The following is a 19482-nucleotide window of genomic DNA, read 5'->3' as shown; positions in this document are numbered from 1 at the left end:
TGGGTGGGTGGATGGATGGATGGATGGGTGGGTGGGTGGATGGATGGGTGGGTGGATGGGTGGGTGGGTGGGTGGATGGGGAAACTGAGGCGAAGCCCATAGTGAGTGAGTCACAGAACCAGGCCCTCTGGAGGCCAGGAGTCTCATCCCAGGGTTGGCACAGAGCTTCTCCAGGGCCTGGTCAGAGCCCCATGAATAAAGCAGTCATCCATGCCCCAGCCACCACCTAGGCCCAGAGGAAGAGGACTGCAAACCAGCTCTCCTAGGTGGGCAGGCTCAGGGGCTCCTGAGGATAAATGTTCATTCGTTCTTATTCAAACATTGCATGAGTGCCAGCTAAGCACCCACCCTGATGGCACACTGCTCTGTGGCTTGCAGAAGTTCAGACGTACAGAACGGACACCAGGGGGGAAGGCCAGAGTTTCCAAAGGTCACTTTGCTGCATATGGTCACCTCACTGCCACTACTGTGAGTCACGCTCACTGTATTTTATAGGAGGGGAAACTGAGGCTCTGGGAGGAGCAGTGGCTTGCCAGCAGTTAAGGAAGAGAAGCCAAGCCCTCCAGAGCACGGTGGCCCTGACTCCAGTTTATCAAGCCACACTCTTGTCATACTTAGGTCTCTAGGCATGCTGTGTCCCTTTGGACTCCTGCAGCTGAGCCAGAGTGAAGCCCCCAGGAGCCAGGCAGGCATGTGCTCTTTGCCCATCCGGAATGCAAGGGCCCTCATCATAGCCTCAGGCCAGCATGGCTTCTATGCCAATCACTGCAGCCCCATGACCCACCCAGGCTGTTCCTGAATTCTGGTCTGCCCTGCACCCCTGCCCGCCCACCACTCCTGCTCCACCCTTCTTTCTTCTCTACCCACCAGGATACATTCCTGGCCTCCCCTCCCTCCTGTTGCTGAGCCCACTTCTTCCTGTTCCATCTGCTCTTGCCAAAGCCAAGCCAAGGCCAAGCCAAGCCACCCCTGGCCTCTGGGCCCATGTGATCCCAAGAACTCTTGTCTCCTGCCTGGTTTTCCCGCTGCAGCCTCTCCATGTCCCTGTCCCTACACTGTCTCCTCTCTCCTCCATCACCCCTAGAGGGCTGACCCACAGATGTTTCCAGGCCTGAACCCTGCACCCTTGTTGTCCCTAAGACCCTGCACATAGGCTCCAGCTCACCACAGTAGAACCTGTACAGGCACAAACTATAAGGCCAGTGCGGCTTGACACTGGCCTGGGGCTGAGTAAGTGTTGGTGAACAGCTGCTGCTGCACTGGTCTCAGAAGGGCTGGCCCCTACCTATCCCGCACGGCCAGCCAGGCGGCTTTTCAAACACTGAAAACCAGCTACCATCTAAACATCTGCTGCGGCTCCTCAGCACCATGGGACAAAGTTCACAATCTCCAGCTGGCGGAGGAGGCAGTATGCATTTCTGCAGGGTGTGGGCACTTTGGCCTTAAATCCTCTCATCCTCAGTCCAAGAGTATCCAAGTGCTGTTCACCTTTGCACCCTGGTTCCTGGCACATGCTGGTTTTTGCTATACAGGAAGATCACGATTAGAGCTAGAAAGGATCTCAGGCACCCTGGGGCTCCAGGTAACTAGAGGGAGCCAGGGTGTCCACGTACCAGGCAAGGGTGGGGCCACCACCTTACCTGAGAGAGCTCCCCTTGTCAGGAGGTATGTGCATGCCAGAGCCCCAGCTGACCTTGAGGCCCGGAACTGTGTCCCACTGTGTGCAGGCCAGAGGCCAATCCTGCAGCCCAACCTGCTCAAAGTACAGCCTCTGCAAACAAAACCGCTCGACTCAGCATAACCCCTCAGAGCTGACAGCCACAGGGTCCACACTTGCTCCCGATGGCCCTCTCCTGTGTCCCACGGGGGCAACTTCAGCCTAGAAGTCTGAGACTCCGAGTAGCCTGGGAAAGTCTTCCAGTGGAAGCGTACAGTGCTCTGCGACTCCACTGCTACTCCAGTTGCTTGTCAACTCTCCACAGTGCACTGTACCCATAAGATGATCCTGGACTGTGAACCCTCCAAAAGAAACGCCGAGGTCCCAGAGCCAGCCAAGCCCTCAAGTCCTAATATTTTGACAGCTAGGTTAGAAATTAATATACAGTCAGAAGGATCTGGGCATCAAGGAAGTCAGCACAAAAAATTATGCGCAGCATTGTGGCTGGAGGCAAATCTGGTGAGCCAGGATGGAGAAGTAGTGAGGCCCGTGAGCCCCTAGAAAGGAGCAGCTTATATCCCTGCAGCTTGCAGTCTGACCCACCTTGCGCCTACGTTGTGATTTTGCTGTGTAAATTACCCGACAGAGGGCCCTTGGGGCCAATCTCTTGGGACCCTTCCTGGAAATCCAGGCGCAATGCTCCTCTGTATTTCCAACAGAACTCTTCACCCTTCCTTGGTTCACGAGTTCACTCCCCACTGTTGTGAGACCGCACACTCAGCACACCTTCCACCTAACAGGTGGGAGTCATATCTTCCCTATCACTAAGCTCATTTAGGTAGCAGCACTGACTGAGCGACCCTGAAATTTGGGGACGACAGTAATAAGATTTCAGATTTTTAAGTCCCAGGTGTTACACAGGCAGACCTCGCTTTTTTGGACAAACATATTTACCAGAAACCCCGAGGGGCCGGAAGTGGTGATCCCTATCACTATCAGATTTGGTAGTTTTTTACCCAAGTTCGTGCTCAAAATGAACTCCACCAAACTCAGCGAGGTGTCCGTGACTGCATTCTCTTTCCGGGGCTGCTGGGTCCCCCGACGCCCCTAGCCCCTGGCGGGCGTGGGGCTCTGTGCACTGCGGCGCGGGGTCGGCGGCGCCCGGAATTCGCGCTACTCACCCGGGTGCGCGCTGGGGACCGCCCGCCGCTGCCCAATAGGAACGGAGCGCCCGGCGCCCCAGCCCCCGGCGGGACTGCGCTTTAACCGGCCGCTGCCGCCGAGGACCGCGCGCTCTCGCGTCCAGAAGGGTCACGCGGGCCGCTGGGCCGGGTCGGCTCCGGGACCGGGTCCCCGCGCCAGGCTGGGCGGCCGGGCTCGTGCGGGGTAGGGCGCACGGCCCCCGGAACTCTGCGCGCCCGAGTGCGCGGGCTCCGGCTCCGCTTGCAGAGAGAGAGCGCTCGAACCGACCCAGGCCCACGAGTGGCCAGCGAGGCCCGCGCCGTTAACCGCCGAGGGAGGAGCCGTTGGTCCACCCTGATCCTGGGGCGGTGCTGCGGGAGGCGGAGCCCCGAGGGCAGGAATAAATGCGCGGCAGGAGGCTGCCTGAGACCCGTGTGGTGACCACACCATGTCTCTCGTGCTGCTGAGCCTGGCTGCACTGTGCAGAATCATCTTGATGCAAGAGCCGGTAAGTCCTGGCCTGCACCCTTGTCCCCAGGTGCATTCCTTGAACCCAACCCTGGTGCGTGGGATCTGTCAGCCCACGCCTCTGCGAAAGCACCCACTGACCGTTCTCTGGAGGAGGACCTGTCTGCACCTTGGGGGGCAGACCAATGGGCCTCAGATCTCTGGACTCTTGTTCCCATGCTGGCTGGCCGCTGGCCAATGATGGGTGTCAAGCTGCTTGGTTTGGGGGCGTGGGTGTCAGACAGATGTGGTCCTAAAGTACCCTGGGCTTTTGCTGATGTTGGGTGCTGGAGATGGACTCCAGGGTCTTGCTCATGATAGGTACTCAGCTATATCCCCTGCACCTGCTCTGAGCTCTTGATTCAACCATTTACGCTCACCTCGCCTCCTTGGTAAAAAGAAGGGTTATCTAACTCACCCAGGTCTAACAACCGCATGGCCTGTAAAGCAACTGCCCACCTGTTGGGGTACAAGGCTGTTGATCCATTACCACCAGCCTGTTTTTGCTTTTTGCTTCTTTCCTCCATGTTGGTTCGCGAAGGTAGATGTCCTCCCTTTCTCGGTGCTTTCAGTAAAGGAACCCTGTGAATCTCTAAGGAGGAAAAAACCCCAGAATAGCCCTGAAAACCAATCCCTGACGTAATACCATATAGTATAAAAAATATGGCAGTTACGTGATAATAGCTGTGGGAAATCCAACCCCCTCTATCCTGTCCCTATGCCTTCAGCTACTGTCCTCGTTGGTCGTGCGACAGTTGCTGCAAGGCTAACGGTTGGAACTCTATTGTTTAGAACTGCTGCTTCTTCCTCAAGCTTATCCTTTGTCAAGAAATCAGCTCCTAATAGGGTGGCTTGTTTAAAAATAACACTTGCCGATATATCTTCCAAGTTCATTTTCATGAAGACGGAGGAATACCTGACAACCATCCCTAAGCCCCAACTTCTCTCTACAAGGTGTTTGGAAACGTAAAGGCTTGGCAAGATCAGGTTCCAGAGCGGGTGGATTTTCACACTGGTCCTGCCACAGAACTTACTGCTGCCTCAAAGTTAAATATTGAGGTTCAGTGTCTGATTTCAAAAAGCCAAAGTACTAAATATTTTTTCTTATGAATAGAGCTGAGCAGTTAACTTCAAACAATTCAGTATGAGTTTTTCTTGGAGATTGATGATGCGTGTTTTCCTTGGACACTGACAATACGTATTTGCTTTTTGAAAAAGTTTAACAGGTGACAGGAAACCACAGGTGCGTATGGTTTTCCAAATAGCTCAGGTGAGTCTTGTGTTAGAAGAAAATGTGTGAAAGAATCTGGGGAATGTGCCAGGGAGTTATGTGCATTGTGTCCTTCTATTGATCTTCATAGCGCAGCCGATTTTTAACCTGGAGAAACTCAATAAATACTCCAGACTTTTTCATAACTGGCAGCTAAACATTCATGTAGGAAGGGGACTTTCTGATACTCGGATTCATTTCTGGCTCATAGCAGCGAGGGCTGATGCCCAGAGACCCACCTCTGGCCTTCAGGTGAAGGGACTGGCTGGCTGGAGATCAGGCATACTGGCGGCTGATCTCTGTGGTCCTTTGTAGCCTCCATTAGGGCAGAGTTGTTTTCCCTAAGCTGTGAAACAGAACCAATTCATTTTTTCTTTGAAAGTTTGTCATTTGTGTATGCACCTAAGGAAAAAATCAATTGAAGACTGGCTTCAAGATGACACTTGGTTTCTTTCTTCTCTGCAGACTATTCAGTGTGGCTCTGAAAATGGTAGGTGCCTCAGGGAACCAACAGCTGGTGCCCTACATAGGAAGTGCAGTTGGACTTTGCGAGGCCTGAACCTGTAATGGACCATCAGCGACCAGGCCCAAGGACAGACATTGCTTTAACAGATGTGGTTGAAGTTCTCAAGACAGAACTCTGGGGAAATAAGAAAGGGCTGCTGCGAGGCCAGTGGGGGAGACGTCTCACGAGGGCGGAAACTGCCTGCCACTGTGCAGAGGCAGAGGGAGAGCCAGGGAAAGGAAGCCACTTAACTTGGGTCCAGGAAGCAGAAGTTGTAAAGAACAGTAAATGGGTGAGGTGTTAGCATTCAAAGAACGGGCGGGCTTCTGCCTAGGAAATGAAAATAGGATGAAATAGAGGGGAAACAGTGGCAGCCCCAAAGGCTAAGAGGTGGGAACGTAGTGTGTTATGGGAGGCATGGGGCAGGAGGACTGACCCAAACATGTGAAGTATACTACACACACATACACACACACACACACACACACACACACACACACACACGATCCCGAATGCTCCCTGCTTTGTGACCAAGACTGAGAGCATTTTCTCTTAGTTCAGTGATATCTCAGCTATAAATCATCCAACACCGTGAAATATTTGGCCTGCCTTAGCAGGAAGATGTGGTCCATTGTGCACTGGGGGCAGATCAGTGTAGATCCCCTATGGGGGTGGCCCCGGACTAGTCTGGAAGGGTGTCAATGGGATGACTTGCCTTTCAAACCAGGGCCATCTCCAGAATGGACCGTCCGGCACCCTCTGACCCCAGGAGATCTGAGGCACCTCCGCGTGGAACTTGCTGAAACCAATGCTACAAGAGTGGACCATTTGGTTTTGATGAACATAAGCTGGGAGCTTAGGGCAGATGGTAAGTTTATGTTAAAGGTCACAATGTCCACTGAACCAGAAGTGCTGCATGACGCATTCACTGCACACCTAGGCATGCCCAACAGAAATATGTACATGCAAAGTGCCTGCAAGGTGCAGGAGCCAGGGGTTCAATCCTAGGGCCTGCCGTGCCAGCCCCGCCCCTGGGGCACACTGAGATGGCAGTTAAGACTGGGTGTGGTGCCGTGTGCCTATAATCCCAGCCCTTGGGAGGCTGTAAACAGGCAGCTCACTACAAGTCCCATCTAGTAGTGAGAGACCCTGAACACCATGTAGACCCTTCCCTAAAAATTAAAAAAAAAAAAAGTACATGTTTGTACCATACATGCCACATACTAGGATATTCCCAGCAGCACTGTAGCAGCCCAAAGCATCCAAATGCCTAATAGCAAAATGGAATCCAGTACAGCAAGAATGACCAATGTGCAACTGCACATAATAATAGATAGCAAACATACTAGGCCAGAGTCTAGAGTTCATCCATTGTGTCTAAATGCATGCCTATGTTAGTATGTGCCATATGATTGATTCCTGTACGAAATGGCAAAATAATCTGGTGGTTGGAAGTCAGGCTGGTGATTACTGTGGGGGTAGGAGTGACTGAAAGGAAGCATGTGGGGTATTTCAGGGGGTTTCTTATGCTGGTCATATGAGTACAAATTCATGAGTGGTACACGGCTAGCCTGTGTACTTTCCTAGATGTTACACACTTCATGGATGGAGATAAGGGAAGGCCAGAGTCAATTTTTCCCTCTTAGGAAAAACACCACTTTAGGTAAGTTGCTTTTCTGTTTCCCACATATTATCATGAAAGCCCTGTGGCATTTCCCCTAGATTATGCTGCAAGGCAACCGGTGAGTTGTTACGATGGCTAATACTGGAATCCTAATGCTCATGTTAGCGAGTCCATCTATAAATGTCAGTTCAATGTGACCTAGTCAAGAATCCATGAGTGCCAGGCATGGAGGTGAGTTGGCCAGTCCACCTCCAGGGTTTTCAGAGGTTTGAAGAGGCAGATGCAGGCAGCAGGAGAAGCCCTAGTGGGCACTGTGCTTGTGTGTGTGTGTGTGTGTGTGTGTGTGTGTGTGTGTAGGGGGGGTAGGACGGGGAAGACGAGAAGGGGCCCTGTTGAGATGCCTATGAGATGAGGCAATGTGCTATGAGATGATGCAATGAAGTGGGTCCCATCCCTGACAGAGGGAACTCTGTGGGCTGTGAGAAGCTGGTGTGTCCCTAAAGCAGGCCTGATGCTCTTAAGACCCAGAATACTGAAGATATGGCACGAATCACAGGTATTCATGTGTTCAAGCTGACTGTAAGATCCCCAGCAAGGAGATTTTAGGCTTTGGAATTTGAATTCGCATCTGCTGCGGTTGAACGTTTATGCTTGGGCAGAGCTCCCCGAACTCCCTAAGCTCACTCACTCCATCTGCACGTGGGGATGATGGTGCCTCCCTCTTTGCTGCTGTTTGACCTGGGATGAGGCATGCACAGTGCATCAAGGCAGGTGCACAGCGGGCACTGAGGGAACAACTGCCCTCTCACCCGTCCGCAGCCAGCATCCTCTCGTTGAAGGCCACCAAGATCTGTGTGACGGGCAAAAGCAGCTTCCAGTCATACAGCTGTGTGAGGTGCAATTACACAGAGGCTTTCCAGCGGCAGACCAGCCCCTCTGGTGGCAAGGTAAGCACTACTAGGCATGCCCGTGCCTGTCACTGAGGGCTGGGACTTCGGGGGAGCATAGGCTATAGGCTGTGCCAACAGGCTGGTGCGCAGCTGGGATGTAGAGCAGGACACTTAGGTTCAAATCCTGTTTCTGGTTTTGTCCTCCATGCTTTGGGCAAATCAGAATCTCTAGGCATCAGTGTCCCCGTCATGAATGTGAGGGAATGGAATCCATTCCTCAGGTAGACAATGGCTAGAGAAGCAAGGTTCAGTGGTGGGACAAGGCATGAAATCACCAAGGAAAAGGGCCACTCAGAGCGGGGCCGCTGCTGTACCGTGGAGCATGCAGGGAGCTCAGGTGCCTCACTTTGCTTTGCAGTGGACGTTCTCCTACGTAGGCTTCCCCGTGGCACCAAGCACACTCTATTTCATCGGGGCTCATAACATCCCCAATGCAAATATGAATGAGGACACCCCTTCGCTGTCTGTGAACCTCACCTCACCAGGTAAACCACCTCAACTCTTTGGTTACTCTCCATCTCGCTAGGACACCAGGTTTGGGGGCTGTGCTTTGGCTCGGAGCTTAGGGAATCCTAACAAAGGCTCTGGCTTTGCGAGGTGTTTCCTCATCTGCCATCTGGCTAGAGTAGTAACAATTCTTTACAGAGCAGAGAGGATTAACTCAAATAAAATGTGGGCAAAGCACATTCCTGTGTGTCAGGCACTGTGCTGAGCACTTGCCATGTGTTGTCTTTCACCAGCCTGAGGGTAGGATAGCTCCCTGTAACAGATGAAGAGACTGAGAACAGGTTAAGTCACTGCCCTGGGTTGTCCACACAGGAAAGTAAAAGCTGGTGCTACACTACTTCCACAGAAGTTGTCAGCTTCCTTGATGAGGGAAGGTGGGGGTGGGGGTGGCGGCGGCACTAGGGATTGAACACGTGGTCTAGGCAAGCATTCTACCACTGAGTTATACCCCACCCTAGCCCTGACTTCTGCTTCTAAATAGGCTTTTTGAGATTTTCGTTTTGTAATAAATTTAGGTTTATAGAAAGATTGCATAGACACCATAGTTTTCATCTCACCAACTTCTCTATTATCATCCAATATTAGTGTACATTTGTCAAAACTAAGAAATCAATATTGGTTTACTTCTACTAACTCCAACTTTTCTTTGGAGGCTACTTGACTTTTTGAACTAATACCTTTTTTTTTTCTCCAGTTACAGTTAGTCGCTTGCCTCTTCGGTCTCCTCTGGTAACACTTTCTTGGTCTTTGTTTTTTATGACCTTGATAGTCTTGAGCTCAAGCAGGCATCCTGTAGCATGATCCCAACGTGGGTTTGTCTAATGTTTATCTCATTATTAGACCAGGGATATGGGTTTGGGGGAGAACCCAGCAGGGATGTTGAGCCCTTATCGTTGTATCAGATGCGTGAGATCACCAGGTGGGATGAGCCTTGTCACACTGTTAGTGTGGTGCTTGCCTGGACTCTGGGTAGGTTAAACCTCCTGGCTATAAGGGAGAGAATCGAAGTTATCAAACTTCAATTTAAAAGGACAATGGCTTTTCAAGTGTTCTTTTGGTATTCATTGTTTTAATGAAGGCAGTAGTATTCAGCTTGGCTTACCATCTCATGGTGATTTTAACAGTGAACTTTGGCAATAAATGATATTCTCTTTAGATTTCTATCCCACATCTGGACTGTTTTGGCATTTGTTAGGAGGTGTGTGGGGTGTGTGTGTGTGTGTGTGTGTACGTACGCACATGCACGCATGCTTTTGCCTTTGTTGAACAGCAATAACCTTTTTCAAAAGTGTAAAAACTTTGCACTTAAACTTCCAGGCTGCCAAGACCCCATAATGAAACACAAGAAGAAGTGTATCGAGGAAGGTAAATAAATGGAGTGCTTTGCTTTTGTTATTTAAAGATGCTCATAACTTGAGACAGTTTTACCCATCCACCTTTTTTTTTTTTTTCCTTTCTGTACTGGCAATCTAACTCAGAGGCTTCCCACTGAGCTACTTTTCTAGCCTGTTTTATTTTTTAAAAAATTTGATTCAGGATTTTACTCGGTTGCCCAGGCTGGGCTCAAACTTGCCATCCCCCACCTCAGCCTCCCAGAGTACTGGGGTTACAGGCATGCGCCCAACACCCAGCTCTGTCCATCCTTTGAGAGATGATCCTGACCATCACTTTGCTTACTGACAAGCAGCCCTGTCCAGTGAAGGATACACTCTAGTAAGTTAATGCAATGGAGCTGCAGATAACTACCCTCAGCCTCCTTGGTTAAACTATTACACTAACATTTCATCTCATCCCACTTGTGGTGGTGCCATGCAAAGGCCTTCCCTGATTATGGGAGTTCTGTGAACCCTTCTGCCTGCTCACCAATACCACCGGTCTCTGGTTCTGGAGGCAGTAGGAATCTTTGGATTAGCAAGCATTCAGGGGTGTGGTGGGGAGTAGTCTAAATAATCATCTACAAGCATGTTCTCAAACCTGTGCCCTTAAAGAAAATCACCTCACCCATACTAGACTGTTGAAATCCTAACCCTTTGAACTGTGAAACAGACCATTTAAGATAATCAACCGAGTGCCCAAATTCCAAAGGGTTTTATACAAATTTGGGGGCAATATAAACTCAGGGTGCTAATGGGGTTAGTTGTATTTAGGGGATCAGTCCTGATCTTTTAGGGACCCTCTACCCTACAAGGCATCTCTATATACCGTTAGAGAGCTACACGTGCTGTTCTTACCAGAGGCAGACTGGGGGCACACAGCTTCCTCTCCTACCAAGAGAGGTCTGTAGGAGTTCGGAAGCACTGGGCAGAGAGGTTTGAAGGCCTGGACATCAGTCTGAGGGTGAGCCTGGGAAGATACTGCCAAGGCGGGGCTGAAATGCTCTCCTGTGTGGGGAGGATCATTTGTGCTGTTGTATGTTCTGTTCCTGGAAATGAACCTCATTCTTATTTGCAAGTCACATCCATGAAACAAAGGGCTTTTTCTGACAGAGTTGGCCTATCAGGGCATCCTCTAAAGTGTGAGGCATTTCCTTCCTCCTCTGTATTCGGCAAAGCTGGCAGAATGGGGAGATGGATGAAGTTCCTAGAATCCAGAATGTTCCAATGATTGTAGCTTTGCTCCTACATTCATTTCTAACAGTCTCAGACATGTCTCCTAACCTGTAGCTCCTTTTTACCTTCTGAGGAGAAAGTACTGGCTCCAGTCTTTAATTTAGATTACAAGTTAAGAATAGAAGTACTAGAATCTGATCTGTCTCCAACCACCATCAGCGCCCTGGAAGCTATTTTTAGCAAAGCAGTGGCAATGGGGGACGGGTGTCTCTATACTTCCTTGCCTGAGAACTTTTTAGGAAAGCCCTCTGGGGGACTTAAATGTCAGAAAAGTTATCAAGTTCATCCATATGGTTCTCCCTTAACTCACAGGAAGCCTGTGGGATCCCCACATCACTGCTTGTAAGAAGGATGAGGAGACTGTTGAAGTGAATTTTACAACCAGTCCCCTTGGAAACAGATACTTGGTTGTCATCCAGTACGGCGTTGTACTTGGTTTTTCTAACGTGCAGGAGGTACTGTTGGCTTCATTCCCTTATCTTTAACCTTTAACTTCCTAACTTGGTGGAAGGAGAAAGTGCACACTTGAGGGTTCTCTGACAGGCTCTCCTGAGAGCACCGTACTGTGTCGGGCCAAATGTACAGGGCTATTTGGATCAACTCAACAGACAGCAAGTTTCGGTGGGCATCCTAGGCTATATCATGATGAATCTAGAGTCAACTGAAAATAAAAATTTCAGAAGTATAAAAAGAATCTTTATTCTCATAGTCTGATGAACTGCAAGTCTGTTTGCAAGGAGGAGCTCTTCCATTAGTAGTTACTTATATGACTTGTAATTCATGATTCTGTTTCACTCATCCATAGAACAGGCCAACAAGAACTTCTGTAGTCGTTCAGGTGAAGGGACAAACTGAAGGTGCTACGGTTCAGGTACGTTGAACCAGGTACTTTGGGGAGGGGAAGGACACTGTTTCACCATTAAATGCTTCTGACGAGTCTTTTTAAGCCTGCATTAGTCCTCTCAAGTCTCCTTTTGGCAATAGTCCTGTATCATGCAGCATTATTTCTTGTGCTCTTTATGGTGGTGAGGTCAGGAAGCTTGCAGCCGTGGGAACTTCTGCTTATATTAGTGGCAACTGACTTTCCAAAGTGCTTTTATTTCCACTTTCTGTCACAGACCCTCACAGCAACTTGGAGGCAGAACTATTTTATTTCCCCAAGCCCACTTTTAACTGCAAAATGAAGTTGCAAAGACTTGAAGTTGAAAGGTTTGGGTTCCAGAGCAGTGTACAGAATTTGGAGAGCAACTGCCTGCCTATCCTCTCAGGGTGTGAGATGACCCAAGCAGAAATAAAGTTGGGGGCTGGCCAAGACAGCGCAGCAGACTAAGCGCCTAACCAGGGTTCCATCTCTGTCCCACATGCCTCACTCCTGCGCCCGGGTGTGCTGAGCTGGAGACCGAGTCTGGGCGTGGTGGCACACACCTGTAATCCCAGTGCTGGAAAGGCTGAAAATGGGAGGATCACTATGAGTCCAAACTGTGTAGTGAGACCCTGTACCAAATACATAAATGAACCAAAAAAAAAAAAAAAAAAAAATTGGACCAGTAGACGTTCCCAGGTGTCCTGCCACTGTTGTTTCCAGTGTGGGGACAAAGAGGAACTCAGTGGGACTCAGCCACACCACAGTGAGGAGCTTTTCTTTTTCCTTCCTAGAACACAAAGGTCCAAGGCAGCAGACCCTGAATACACATTATCCCTGTCTTTTCCGGGGAACCACAGACTCCTAGTGCAAGGGACGTGCCTGTCATAAAGCCCTGACTGGCGTCAATAGGAGCCCTACAGTTCTATGTCCTAGCGGACATATTTGCATGTGTATTAGGATGTAACCCATCTTCTAGATAAGCAAGCCAGCATATCAGAAACACAGAGGTGAGGCTCACAATCCCGGAGTCTTGGGCGGTGTTCTGGTCTTGGATCACTGGGTTGGCTGTTAGGGGCTTTGTCACACAAGTGTGGGCAAAGGGAAGTACCCCGAAAGTGCCTGGGAGAGGTTGTGGTGCAACAGGAATGCTGCTGAGATTCTGTCTGAAGCACAGTGTGAAATTCTGAGCCTCTCATTTTTCCTCAGTTGATTCCGTATTTCCAGTCATGCGGCAATGACTGCATCCGACGGAGAGGAACTGTTGAGCTTTGCCTACAGACGGATTCATTAAGTAAGTGCCTTCATTATCACTGGATGATCAGAGAGGTTAGGAACATGATGCACCTGTCACTGCCCCCATCTGGTATGTGACAGGGCACGTGTCTACACAGTGAGGGCTGCCTGCTATGTACACTGAATTAGTGTGCACAGAAAGATGCCAGGGCCGGCCCAAAGCGCCTATAACCTAGGAACAAAATCTTTATTTACAGAACCACTGCCAATCCTTTGTGAAAGTAGGATATGGGTAGACAGGAAAAATTAAACAATACTGAATAGACAATGAAAGCACCCCTAAGGGCTGGCCAAATAGCACAGTGGATTAAAGCACTTGCTTAGGATGACACAGCAGCTGGCTTCGATTCCTGGCGTGTTGTACCGGCCCGCCCCCTGGGCACGTTGAGAAGGTGACTGAGACTGGGCATGGTGGTGCACGCCTATAATCCCAGCTCTTGGGAGGCTGAATACAGGTGGATCACTACGAGTCCGATCTACATAGTGAGACCGTGTAGACCCTTACTAAAATACAAAAAAAAAAAAAAAAGAAAGAAAAAAGCAAGCAAGCACTCCTAGGAGCCCCTGAGCAGTTAGTGGACTGAGTGGCAGAGGGAGCATGTTCTCTACTGCATTTTGATCATCAGCAGCACCAGCCTGGCTGTTACATGTGGGCATATGCCAACAGCTGGGTAGTAATAAATCAGGAATACTGGCACCAAAAGACACTCCACTGCTACCTGAGAGTGGCATGTTCCAGAAAACATCACTGGATTTGGAGGTGTGTCCTCTTATATTCACGATGGAGAAATGTTTCTAGAACTAGCCTATGGTTAGGGGTCAAAGATGGAAGGTATTATTCTTAAGAATCTCAGCTAGATGGTCGTGGTGGCGCACACCTGTAATCGGAGCACTGGGGAAGCTGAGGCAGGAGGATCACTGAATTTGATGCCAGCTTGGACTACACAGTGAGTTCAAGGCCAGCCTGAACTACATAGTGAAGCCCTGTCTCAAAAAAAAAAAAAAAGATCCTGGCAAGTGCAAGGTCCCGAGTTCAATCCCCAGTACAAAAAAGCCATCTACGTGTACTATGTATACGAGAAAATGCACCCAGAATAATAGCAATTCCTCAAAGAACCAAGAATGAAAAGCCAAATGTAACAGGGAAAACGCTCATTAAGGAGTAAGAAACCCAGGAGATCTTGCCAGATAACTCGCCAGGTCCCTCTCCTGTTGAGAACCAAGTAAGAGATCTAGACACTACAGAAAACAAACTCCATAAAGGGATCTAAACTTCTATGGAACACAGAATAAAAATCTTAATTTTCAAATAGGTAGGTTTCAGGAAAAAAAAAAGATGAGTCAGGAGGATTGCTACAAGTTTGATGCCAACCCGGGTTACATAACAAGACTGTCTCAAAAAACAGAAACAAAAGAAAACAAATAGATAAATATGGTTTTGCTCTGCTGACCTGAACACCCTGCATGCTTTTTTCAGACACAGGCATGGTGGCAGCCTGGCTAGGCCTCATGTTCGTCATGGTCCTTGTATGGGTGCTGATAGGCTGGCTTTGTGGAACATGGAGATGTGGTAAGGAGTACATACCATTTTAAAGATATTCTAATAAGGGCACAAACACTGAAGCTGGAACTGAGGGTCTCGTGCATGTTGGGCAAGTGCTTTACCAGGGACATACCTCCACCTCTCTATTTTGAGCAATTTAAAAGGACTGTCCCTTCCTCTAGGGACAGTCGGGTGCTGGCATTTCCCAGAATTAAGACAGCATTTACTTGTGCCTTACCATGCTGCTACGAAGGCTGGTACGGTGTACCTGTGTCACATCTGCCAGCTTAAAGCAGGGTGAGGCCCTAGGGGTCTGGGACTACCTACCATTGGTTTTATTTTTATTATGGAGGGTTCTACAGGTATGAAATAGGCCAATGATGGCTAATAATGTTTCACTTATGATACTCTGTTCTTTTTTAATAGTTCCAAGACCTGAGAACAATATTCACTTTAAGTTTATATACTCTGAAAGGTCACTGCCAACTACAGCTTTGGGTATCAGAATACAGAAATTAGGGTACTTCACAAAGCATATGGGGTAGTCCTGACCCCAAAAATACGAAGGGCTGAGCCTGAAGCTCAGGGCGAAGACCCTGGGCTCAGTTCCCAACACATTTGCACCCCCAATAAAGCAATAAAGACAAAAATCAGAGTTTATCTGTAGCTAGTGGTGGATCCATTAAAGACCCTGCCTTTCCTCCAGGAAAGAACCAAGAAAAGGAGATATGGATGTGCCCTGAGGACTGCACGGGATGTTGTAGACCCAGAGTAACTGCTGTTTCTAAGCCAAGAAAACCATGTGATCTTTTTACCCCAGCAACAGTTATATATTTAGGGATGTTTGGACTGCATTAGTTTCATGCAGTACTCCTGTTTTGTAGCACAGTGCAAACAGAATTAGTTAAGTTCCACGGGCTTAACTTGATGGAACTGTGAAGAAACTCTACCACCTGCAGGTAGGAGACACGTAAACAACCATGAGGCTGACCAAACCCGAGGGCACTGTGCAGAGGTCAGACACCCTTTAGCTAGCGCTACAAGTAAAGATGTGACTGCCTGTCTCCAAGTACCTTCAACTAAGCAGTTTCTTTGACTTTATTTGAAAAGATAAAGCATGACTGAAAGGACTGATTTAGTAAAAGGGACTTAATAGCTTTTTTTTTTTTTTTGCAGTAGTGGAGAGTGAACCCAGGATCTCATATATTTTAGGCAAGCGCTCTACCACTGAGCTATCCCCAGCTTGTTAAAACCTTTTTAAAGTTTAGGCATCACTGTTCCAGGTGCCATGTCCAAAAAGAGTCCCAGGGTTATCCTCCCTGTCTCGAGGTCTCTGATGCGCCTCTGTCGTTCTCTAGGATCATTTATCAGCGATGGTTTGAATTAAAAGGGAATCTGCATGTAGTAACAAACGCTTTTCTCATCCCCACAGACAGGGGCCAGAAAGCTTTCCCTCCTGCCACCACGCTACCGCCCCTCATTAAGGTTCTTGTGGTTTCCTCCCCCGAAGTATGTTTCTACCACACTGTCTGTTACTTCATTGAATTTCTTCAAAAGCACTGCAGAAGTGAGGTCATCCTTGCCCAGTGGCAGAAAAAGAAGATAGCGGAGATGGGCCCAGTGCAGTGGCTTACGGCTCAGAAGAAAGCAGCAGACAAAGTGATCTTCCTTCTTTCCAATGTTGGCAGTGCCGCGTGTGATGAGAGCTGTGGCCAGGGCAAGGGCAGCCCCAGGGAGAGCTCGCAAGACCTGTTCCCTCTAGCCTTTAACCTTTTCTGCAGTGACCTGAGCAGCCAGACCCATCTGCACAAGTACATAGTGGTCTACTTCAGAGGCGTGGACCCCAAGGATGACTACAGCGCTCTCCACATCTGCCCCAAGTACCACCTTATGAGGGAAGCCACTGCGCTCTGCACTGCGCTTCTCTGCGTCACGCCGCGCACGTCGGTGGAGAAGCAGTCATGAGCAGGCCACGGCGCGGCTCCCTCTTGCGCCCTAGCCACGAGAAGGGGGAGGATTCAAAGTTCTCTAAATGTCTCAGCCAACAGTTCCTGGGGAAAAACCTGTGTGAAAACCCTGAAGTTTTACCCTATCGGCTGCTTATAGGGAAGATCATAACTGCACACAAATGCCTAAGGCTACTCGTTAAAATTGTTCTGCTATAAAATCGTTACCGACAAGATGGGCGTGACAGAGCGCGCTGGTAATCCCAGCACGTGGGAAGCTGAGGCAGGAGGATCACCATGAGTTCTAGGCCCACCTGGGCTACATGGTTAAAGGCCAGCCTGGAATATGCAGCAAGACTCGGACTCAAACGAGAAAATGATTGTTACAAACATTACTAACTACTGGAACAATATCAAACAACTGAAAAGAAGTTTGTTTTAAAAAATATAATGTGTATTTTAACTTTTACCAAATCCAAAATATGTAGTCTGTTTACAGATAATTTATCACTGGTATTTTTATGTTTGAATTCAACATGTTGCTATGTGTTTGCTGTTGGCCCCACCTGTTACACTTTGTTCTTATTACCTGCTTTGCAATTAAAAGTTTTTCACTTACTCGGATTTCCTACTTATCATAAATAAGTTAACCTTCTTTTGTTTCGGTGATTACCTCAAGAATCATAGTATTCTTGTTTTAATGTCTAATGTAAATGATATTTTGCTCATTTCTAGCATTGATTTCAGGGTGCTTCAATTCTGTTTACCAGATTGAGGCTTTTTTGTGATTATGGTCAAGTATTTAAAAACACATATTTTAAACCTGACATTGTATTACCATTATTGCTTGAAACTACCCATACTTATTTATTTACATGTTTGCTCTTTGTGGTAGATATTTTTTCCTACTTACTTTCCAGCATTTCTGTCTAGGATCATTTTCTCAGGAAACCTCATTACATCTTTTAGTATAAAACTAAGTTTATAGTTAAAAGCTAAACTGATTTTATATCTAAAATTCAAAACTGTTACAATTGAAGAGTTATCATTGAGATAAGGTAGCAACACTCTCTTCGGCCAGATGTCCAGGCTTCAGTAGTCTCTGCTGTGCACGCAGTTGTTTAGCTCTGTAACATTCTAAGCTCAATGATAACTAAATTTAGGAACTTCTCACTATTTCACTTAGCTTCCTGGGAAAAAACCTCTATTAATGTTTAATATAGGAAAAAAAAAAGATAGTAATGGAGGGGAATTAATTTGGTTATGGCAGTACACGCCTGTAATTCCAGCACTCTGGGCGACCTAAGCAGGCGGATGGCAAGTTCGAGTCCAGCCTGAACAACTTAGCAAGAACTGTCTCAAACAGCTAAAAAAGGGGGTGGGGATATACCCGCTTCAGCGAAGGCCCTAGGTTCATTCCCTAGAAGCACAAAAAGACGGGGTAGTTGTGGTGGAGGTGGGGCAGGGAGTTATAAGCTGGACATATTTTAGTTGACTAGATGACCTGATCTACATGTAAACACTGTATAGTTTGGTATTTGCATATGACCTTCTTGCTCCAAATTAGATTCATGTCTTGACTTTTTTTTTGGAACCAGGGATTGAACTCAGGCCCTTGCGCTTGCCAGCAAAGCGCTTATTCCACTGAGCCATCTCCCCGGCCCCAGTCTTGACTTTTTATAAGTGACCTTTTCATGAAACCAAAATACATTCCTACAAACCCAATGTCTACTTTTCGTCCAGTTACCTATTGGAAGTTACCATCAGAGTTCTCAGTTACTACATAATTCATTCATGTTAAACACTAAGTTGAAAGTTGGTTTTCTTCAAAGAAACTTTTTTAGAAGTAATACTGATTGACTTTAATAAAAAAAAACTACCAGAGTGACAATGTAGAGAGGTATGATCCTGATAGAGGAGAAATACAACTCCCAGCTTGCTGTCAGATGTGTGAGTTCTTGTCCTCTCAGAATTCCAAGGAACAACAAACATGAAGAATAGGAAAGATCTGGGCCAGGTGGGGTGGCACACACCTGCAATCCTAGCACTCAGGAGGCTGAGGCAGGAGAATCATTGCCAATGCAAAGGCATTTTTCTAAGTGTTTTATAGGGCAAAATCATGTGATGGGTACAAAATCTTGAGGTGCACACAACAAAGACCAAACTATGATCAATAAGATTACAAGGGTAGCGCCAGGGAGATAGCTCAGTAGAATAAGCGCGACCCTGGCAAGCGCAAGGGCCTGAGTTCAATCCTGATTCCACAGAAAAAAAAAAAAGATTACAAGGGTAGCCACTTAGCTGATATTGCTCCAGTAGGGAAGCAGGGCGTGTGGTGAGATACGGCATCAGTAACCCTGGCTTATCTATGAGTGCTAGAACAGGAACATTGTGGAGAAGGGCCCAGGTATTCTGGCCGCCCATCCAGGTATGTGAAGCATATCTGAGTTTAATGGGTTGAGTGGTATCAGTATAACCTCAAGTTTCCATTCATTTTATAGGAAAATATGTAAATGTGGCCACTGTGATTTTAATCTCAAGGCCATGCCTTCCTCATCTGTGCCTCTTGCCACAGTAGTGGTTTTTTCCCTTTCACTGACTTCCTTAAGAGCTGGTTCTGCTCTGACTAGATAGTTTTGAAATGCACTTTATTGGTACATCCTTGATACACACAGTGATTACACTCACCATAAGCGATCTGCAGCAGTACCTACTGTATCTTCACTCCTCTTTCTCCACCTTCCCTCTTCTCCTTGCAGCCATTCTCATTTACAAAAGCTGTTTTTCCAGTTTTTCTTGCTGCTCTTTTTTTCCTTTTCCTTTCCTTTCCTTCTCTCTCTTTCCTCACTCCCTACTGAACAATTTTTTCCTACTTCCCATTATCTACCATCCATTCTGGTTCACTTATCCATTTTGGCTTCTCACATGAGCAGCAGTGTGGTATTTAAACATGTGTGTCCCATTTCTTCCTTTTTTAAAAAAACTCTATGCATTTATTTGGTACAGGGTCTTGCAAAGCAGCTC

At 47.8% G+C, this 19482-nt stretch overlaps 3 protein-coding genes across 5 annotated transcripts in view; 1 reads left to right on the top strand and 2 right to left on the bottom strand.

The window, feature by feature from the left end:
* Chdh (choline dehydrogenase) overlaps positions 1–2899 on the bottom strand; it is a 33619-nt gene extending 30720 nt beyond the window's left edge. The window contains exon 1 of the mRNA XM_004631685.2: positions 2839–2899. The gene's annotated coding sequence lies outside the window, so the exon portion shown is untranslated. The remainder of the gene's footprint in view (positions 1–2838) is intronic.
* A 358-nt stretch (positions 2900–3257) lies between these two features.
* On the top strand, positions 3258–16735 carry Il17rb (interleukin 17 receptor B). 3 transcript variants are annotated; one of them, XM_023715675.1, is made up of 11 exons: positions 3258–3347; positions 5082–5106; positions 5849–5989; positions 7565–7692; positions 8054–8180; positions 9520–9567; positions 11124–11266; positions 11617–11682; positions 12883–12967; positions 14447–14539; positions 15945–16735. In XM_023715675.1, the coding sequence occupies exons 1-11, from the start codon at positions 3288–3290 to the stop codon at positions 16475–16477; spliced, it is 1449 nt and encodes a 482-aa protein (XP_023571443.1). In that variant the 5' UTR covers positions 3258–3287; the 3' UTR covers positions 16478–16735. The 3 variants fall into 3 exon arrangements, with proteins under 3 accessions (XP_023571443.1, XP_023571445.1, XP_023571444.1); XM_023715676.1 differs by lacking the exon at positions 3258–3347 and adding an exon at positions 4593–4616; XM_023715677.1 differs by lacking the exons at positions 7565–7692; positions 8054–8180.
* Actr8 (ARP8 actin related protein 8 homolog) overlaps positions 12862–19482 on the bottom strand; it is a 23344-nt gene continuing 16723 nt past the window's right edge. The window contains exon 14 of the transcript XR_002821186.1: positions 12862–12948. The gene's annotated coding sequence lies outside the window, so the exon portion shown is untranslated. The remainder of the gene's footprint in view (positions 12949–19482) is intronic.

Source organism: Octodon degus, unplaced genomic scaffold (genome assembly GCF_000260255.1).
Source record: "Octodon degus isolate 3935 unplaced genomic scaffold, OctDeg1.0 scaffold00043, whole genome shotgun sequence".
NCBI classification, from domain to species: Eukaryota; Metazoa; Chordata; class Mammalia; order Rodentia; family Octodontidae; genus Octodon; species Octodon degus.
This window is presented reverse-complemented; position numbering and strand designations above follow the sequence as displayed.

Coding starts and splice junctions, on each gene's coding strand:
- Il17rb (XM_023715675.1), top strand. CDS start 3,288: ATGTCTCTCGTGCTGCTGAGCCTGGCTGCACTGTGCAGAATCATCTTG. Junction 8,181..9,519: donor TGTGAACCTCACCTCACCAG/GTAAACCACCTC, acceptor TTAAACTTCCAG/GCTGCCAAGACCCCATAATG. Junction 14,540..15,944: donor TTGTGGAACATGGAGATGTG/GTAAGGAGTACA, acceptor TCATCCCCACAG/ACAGGGGCCAGAAAGCTTTC.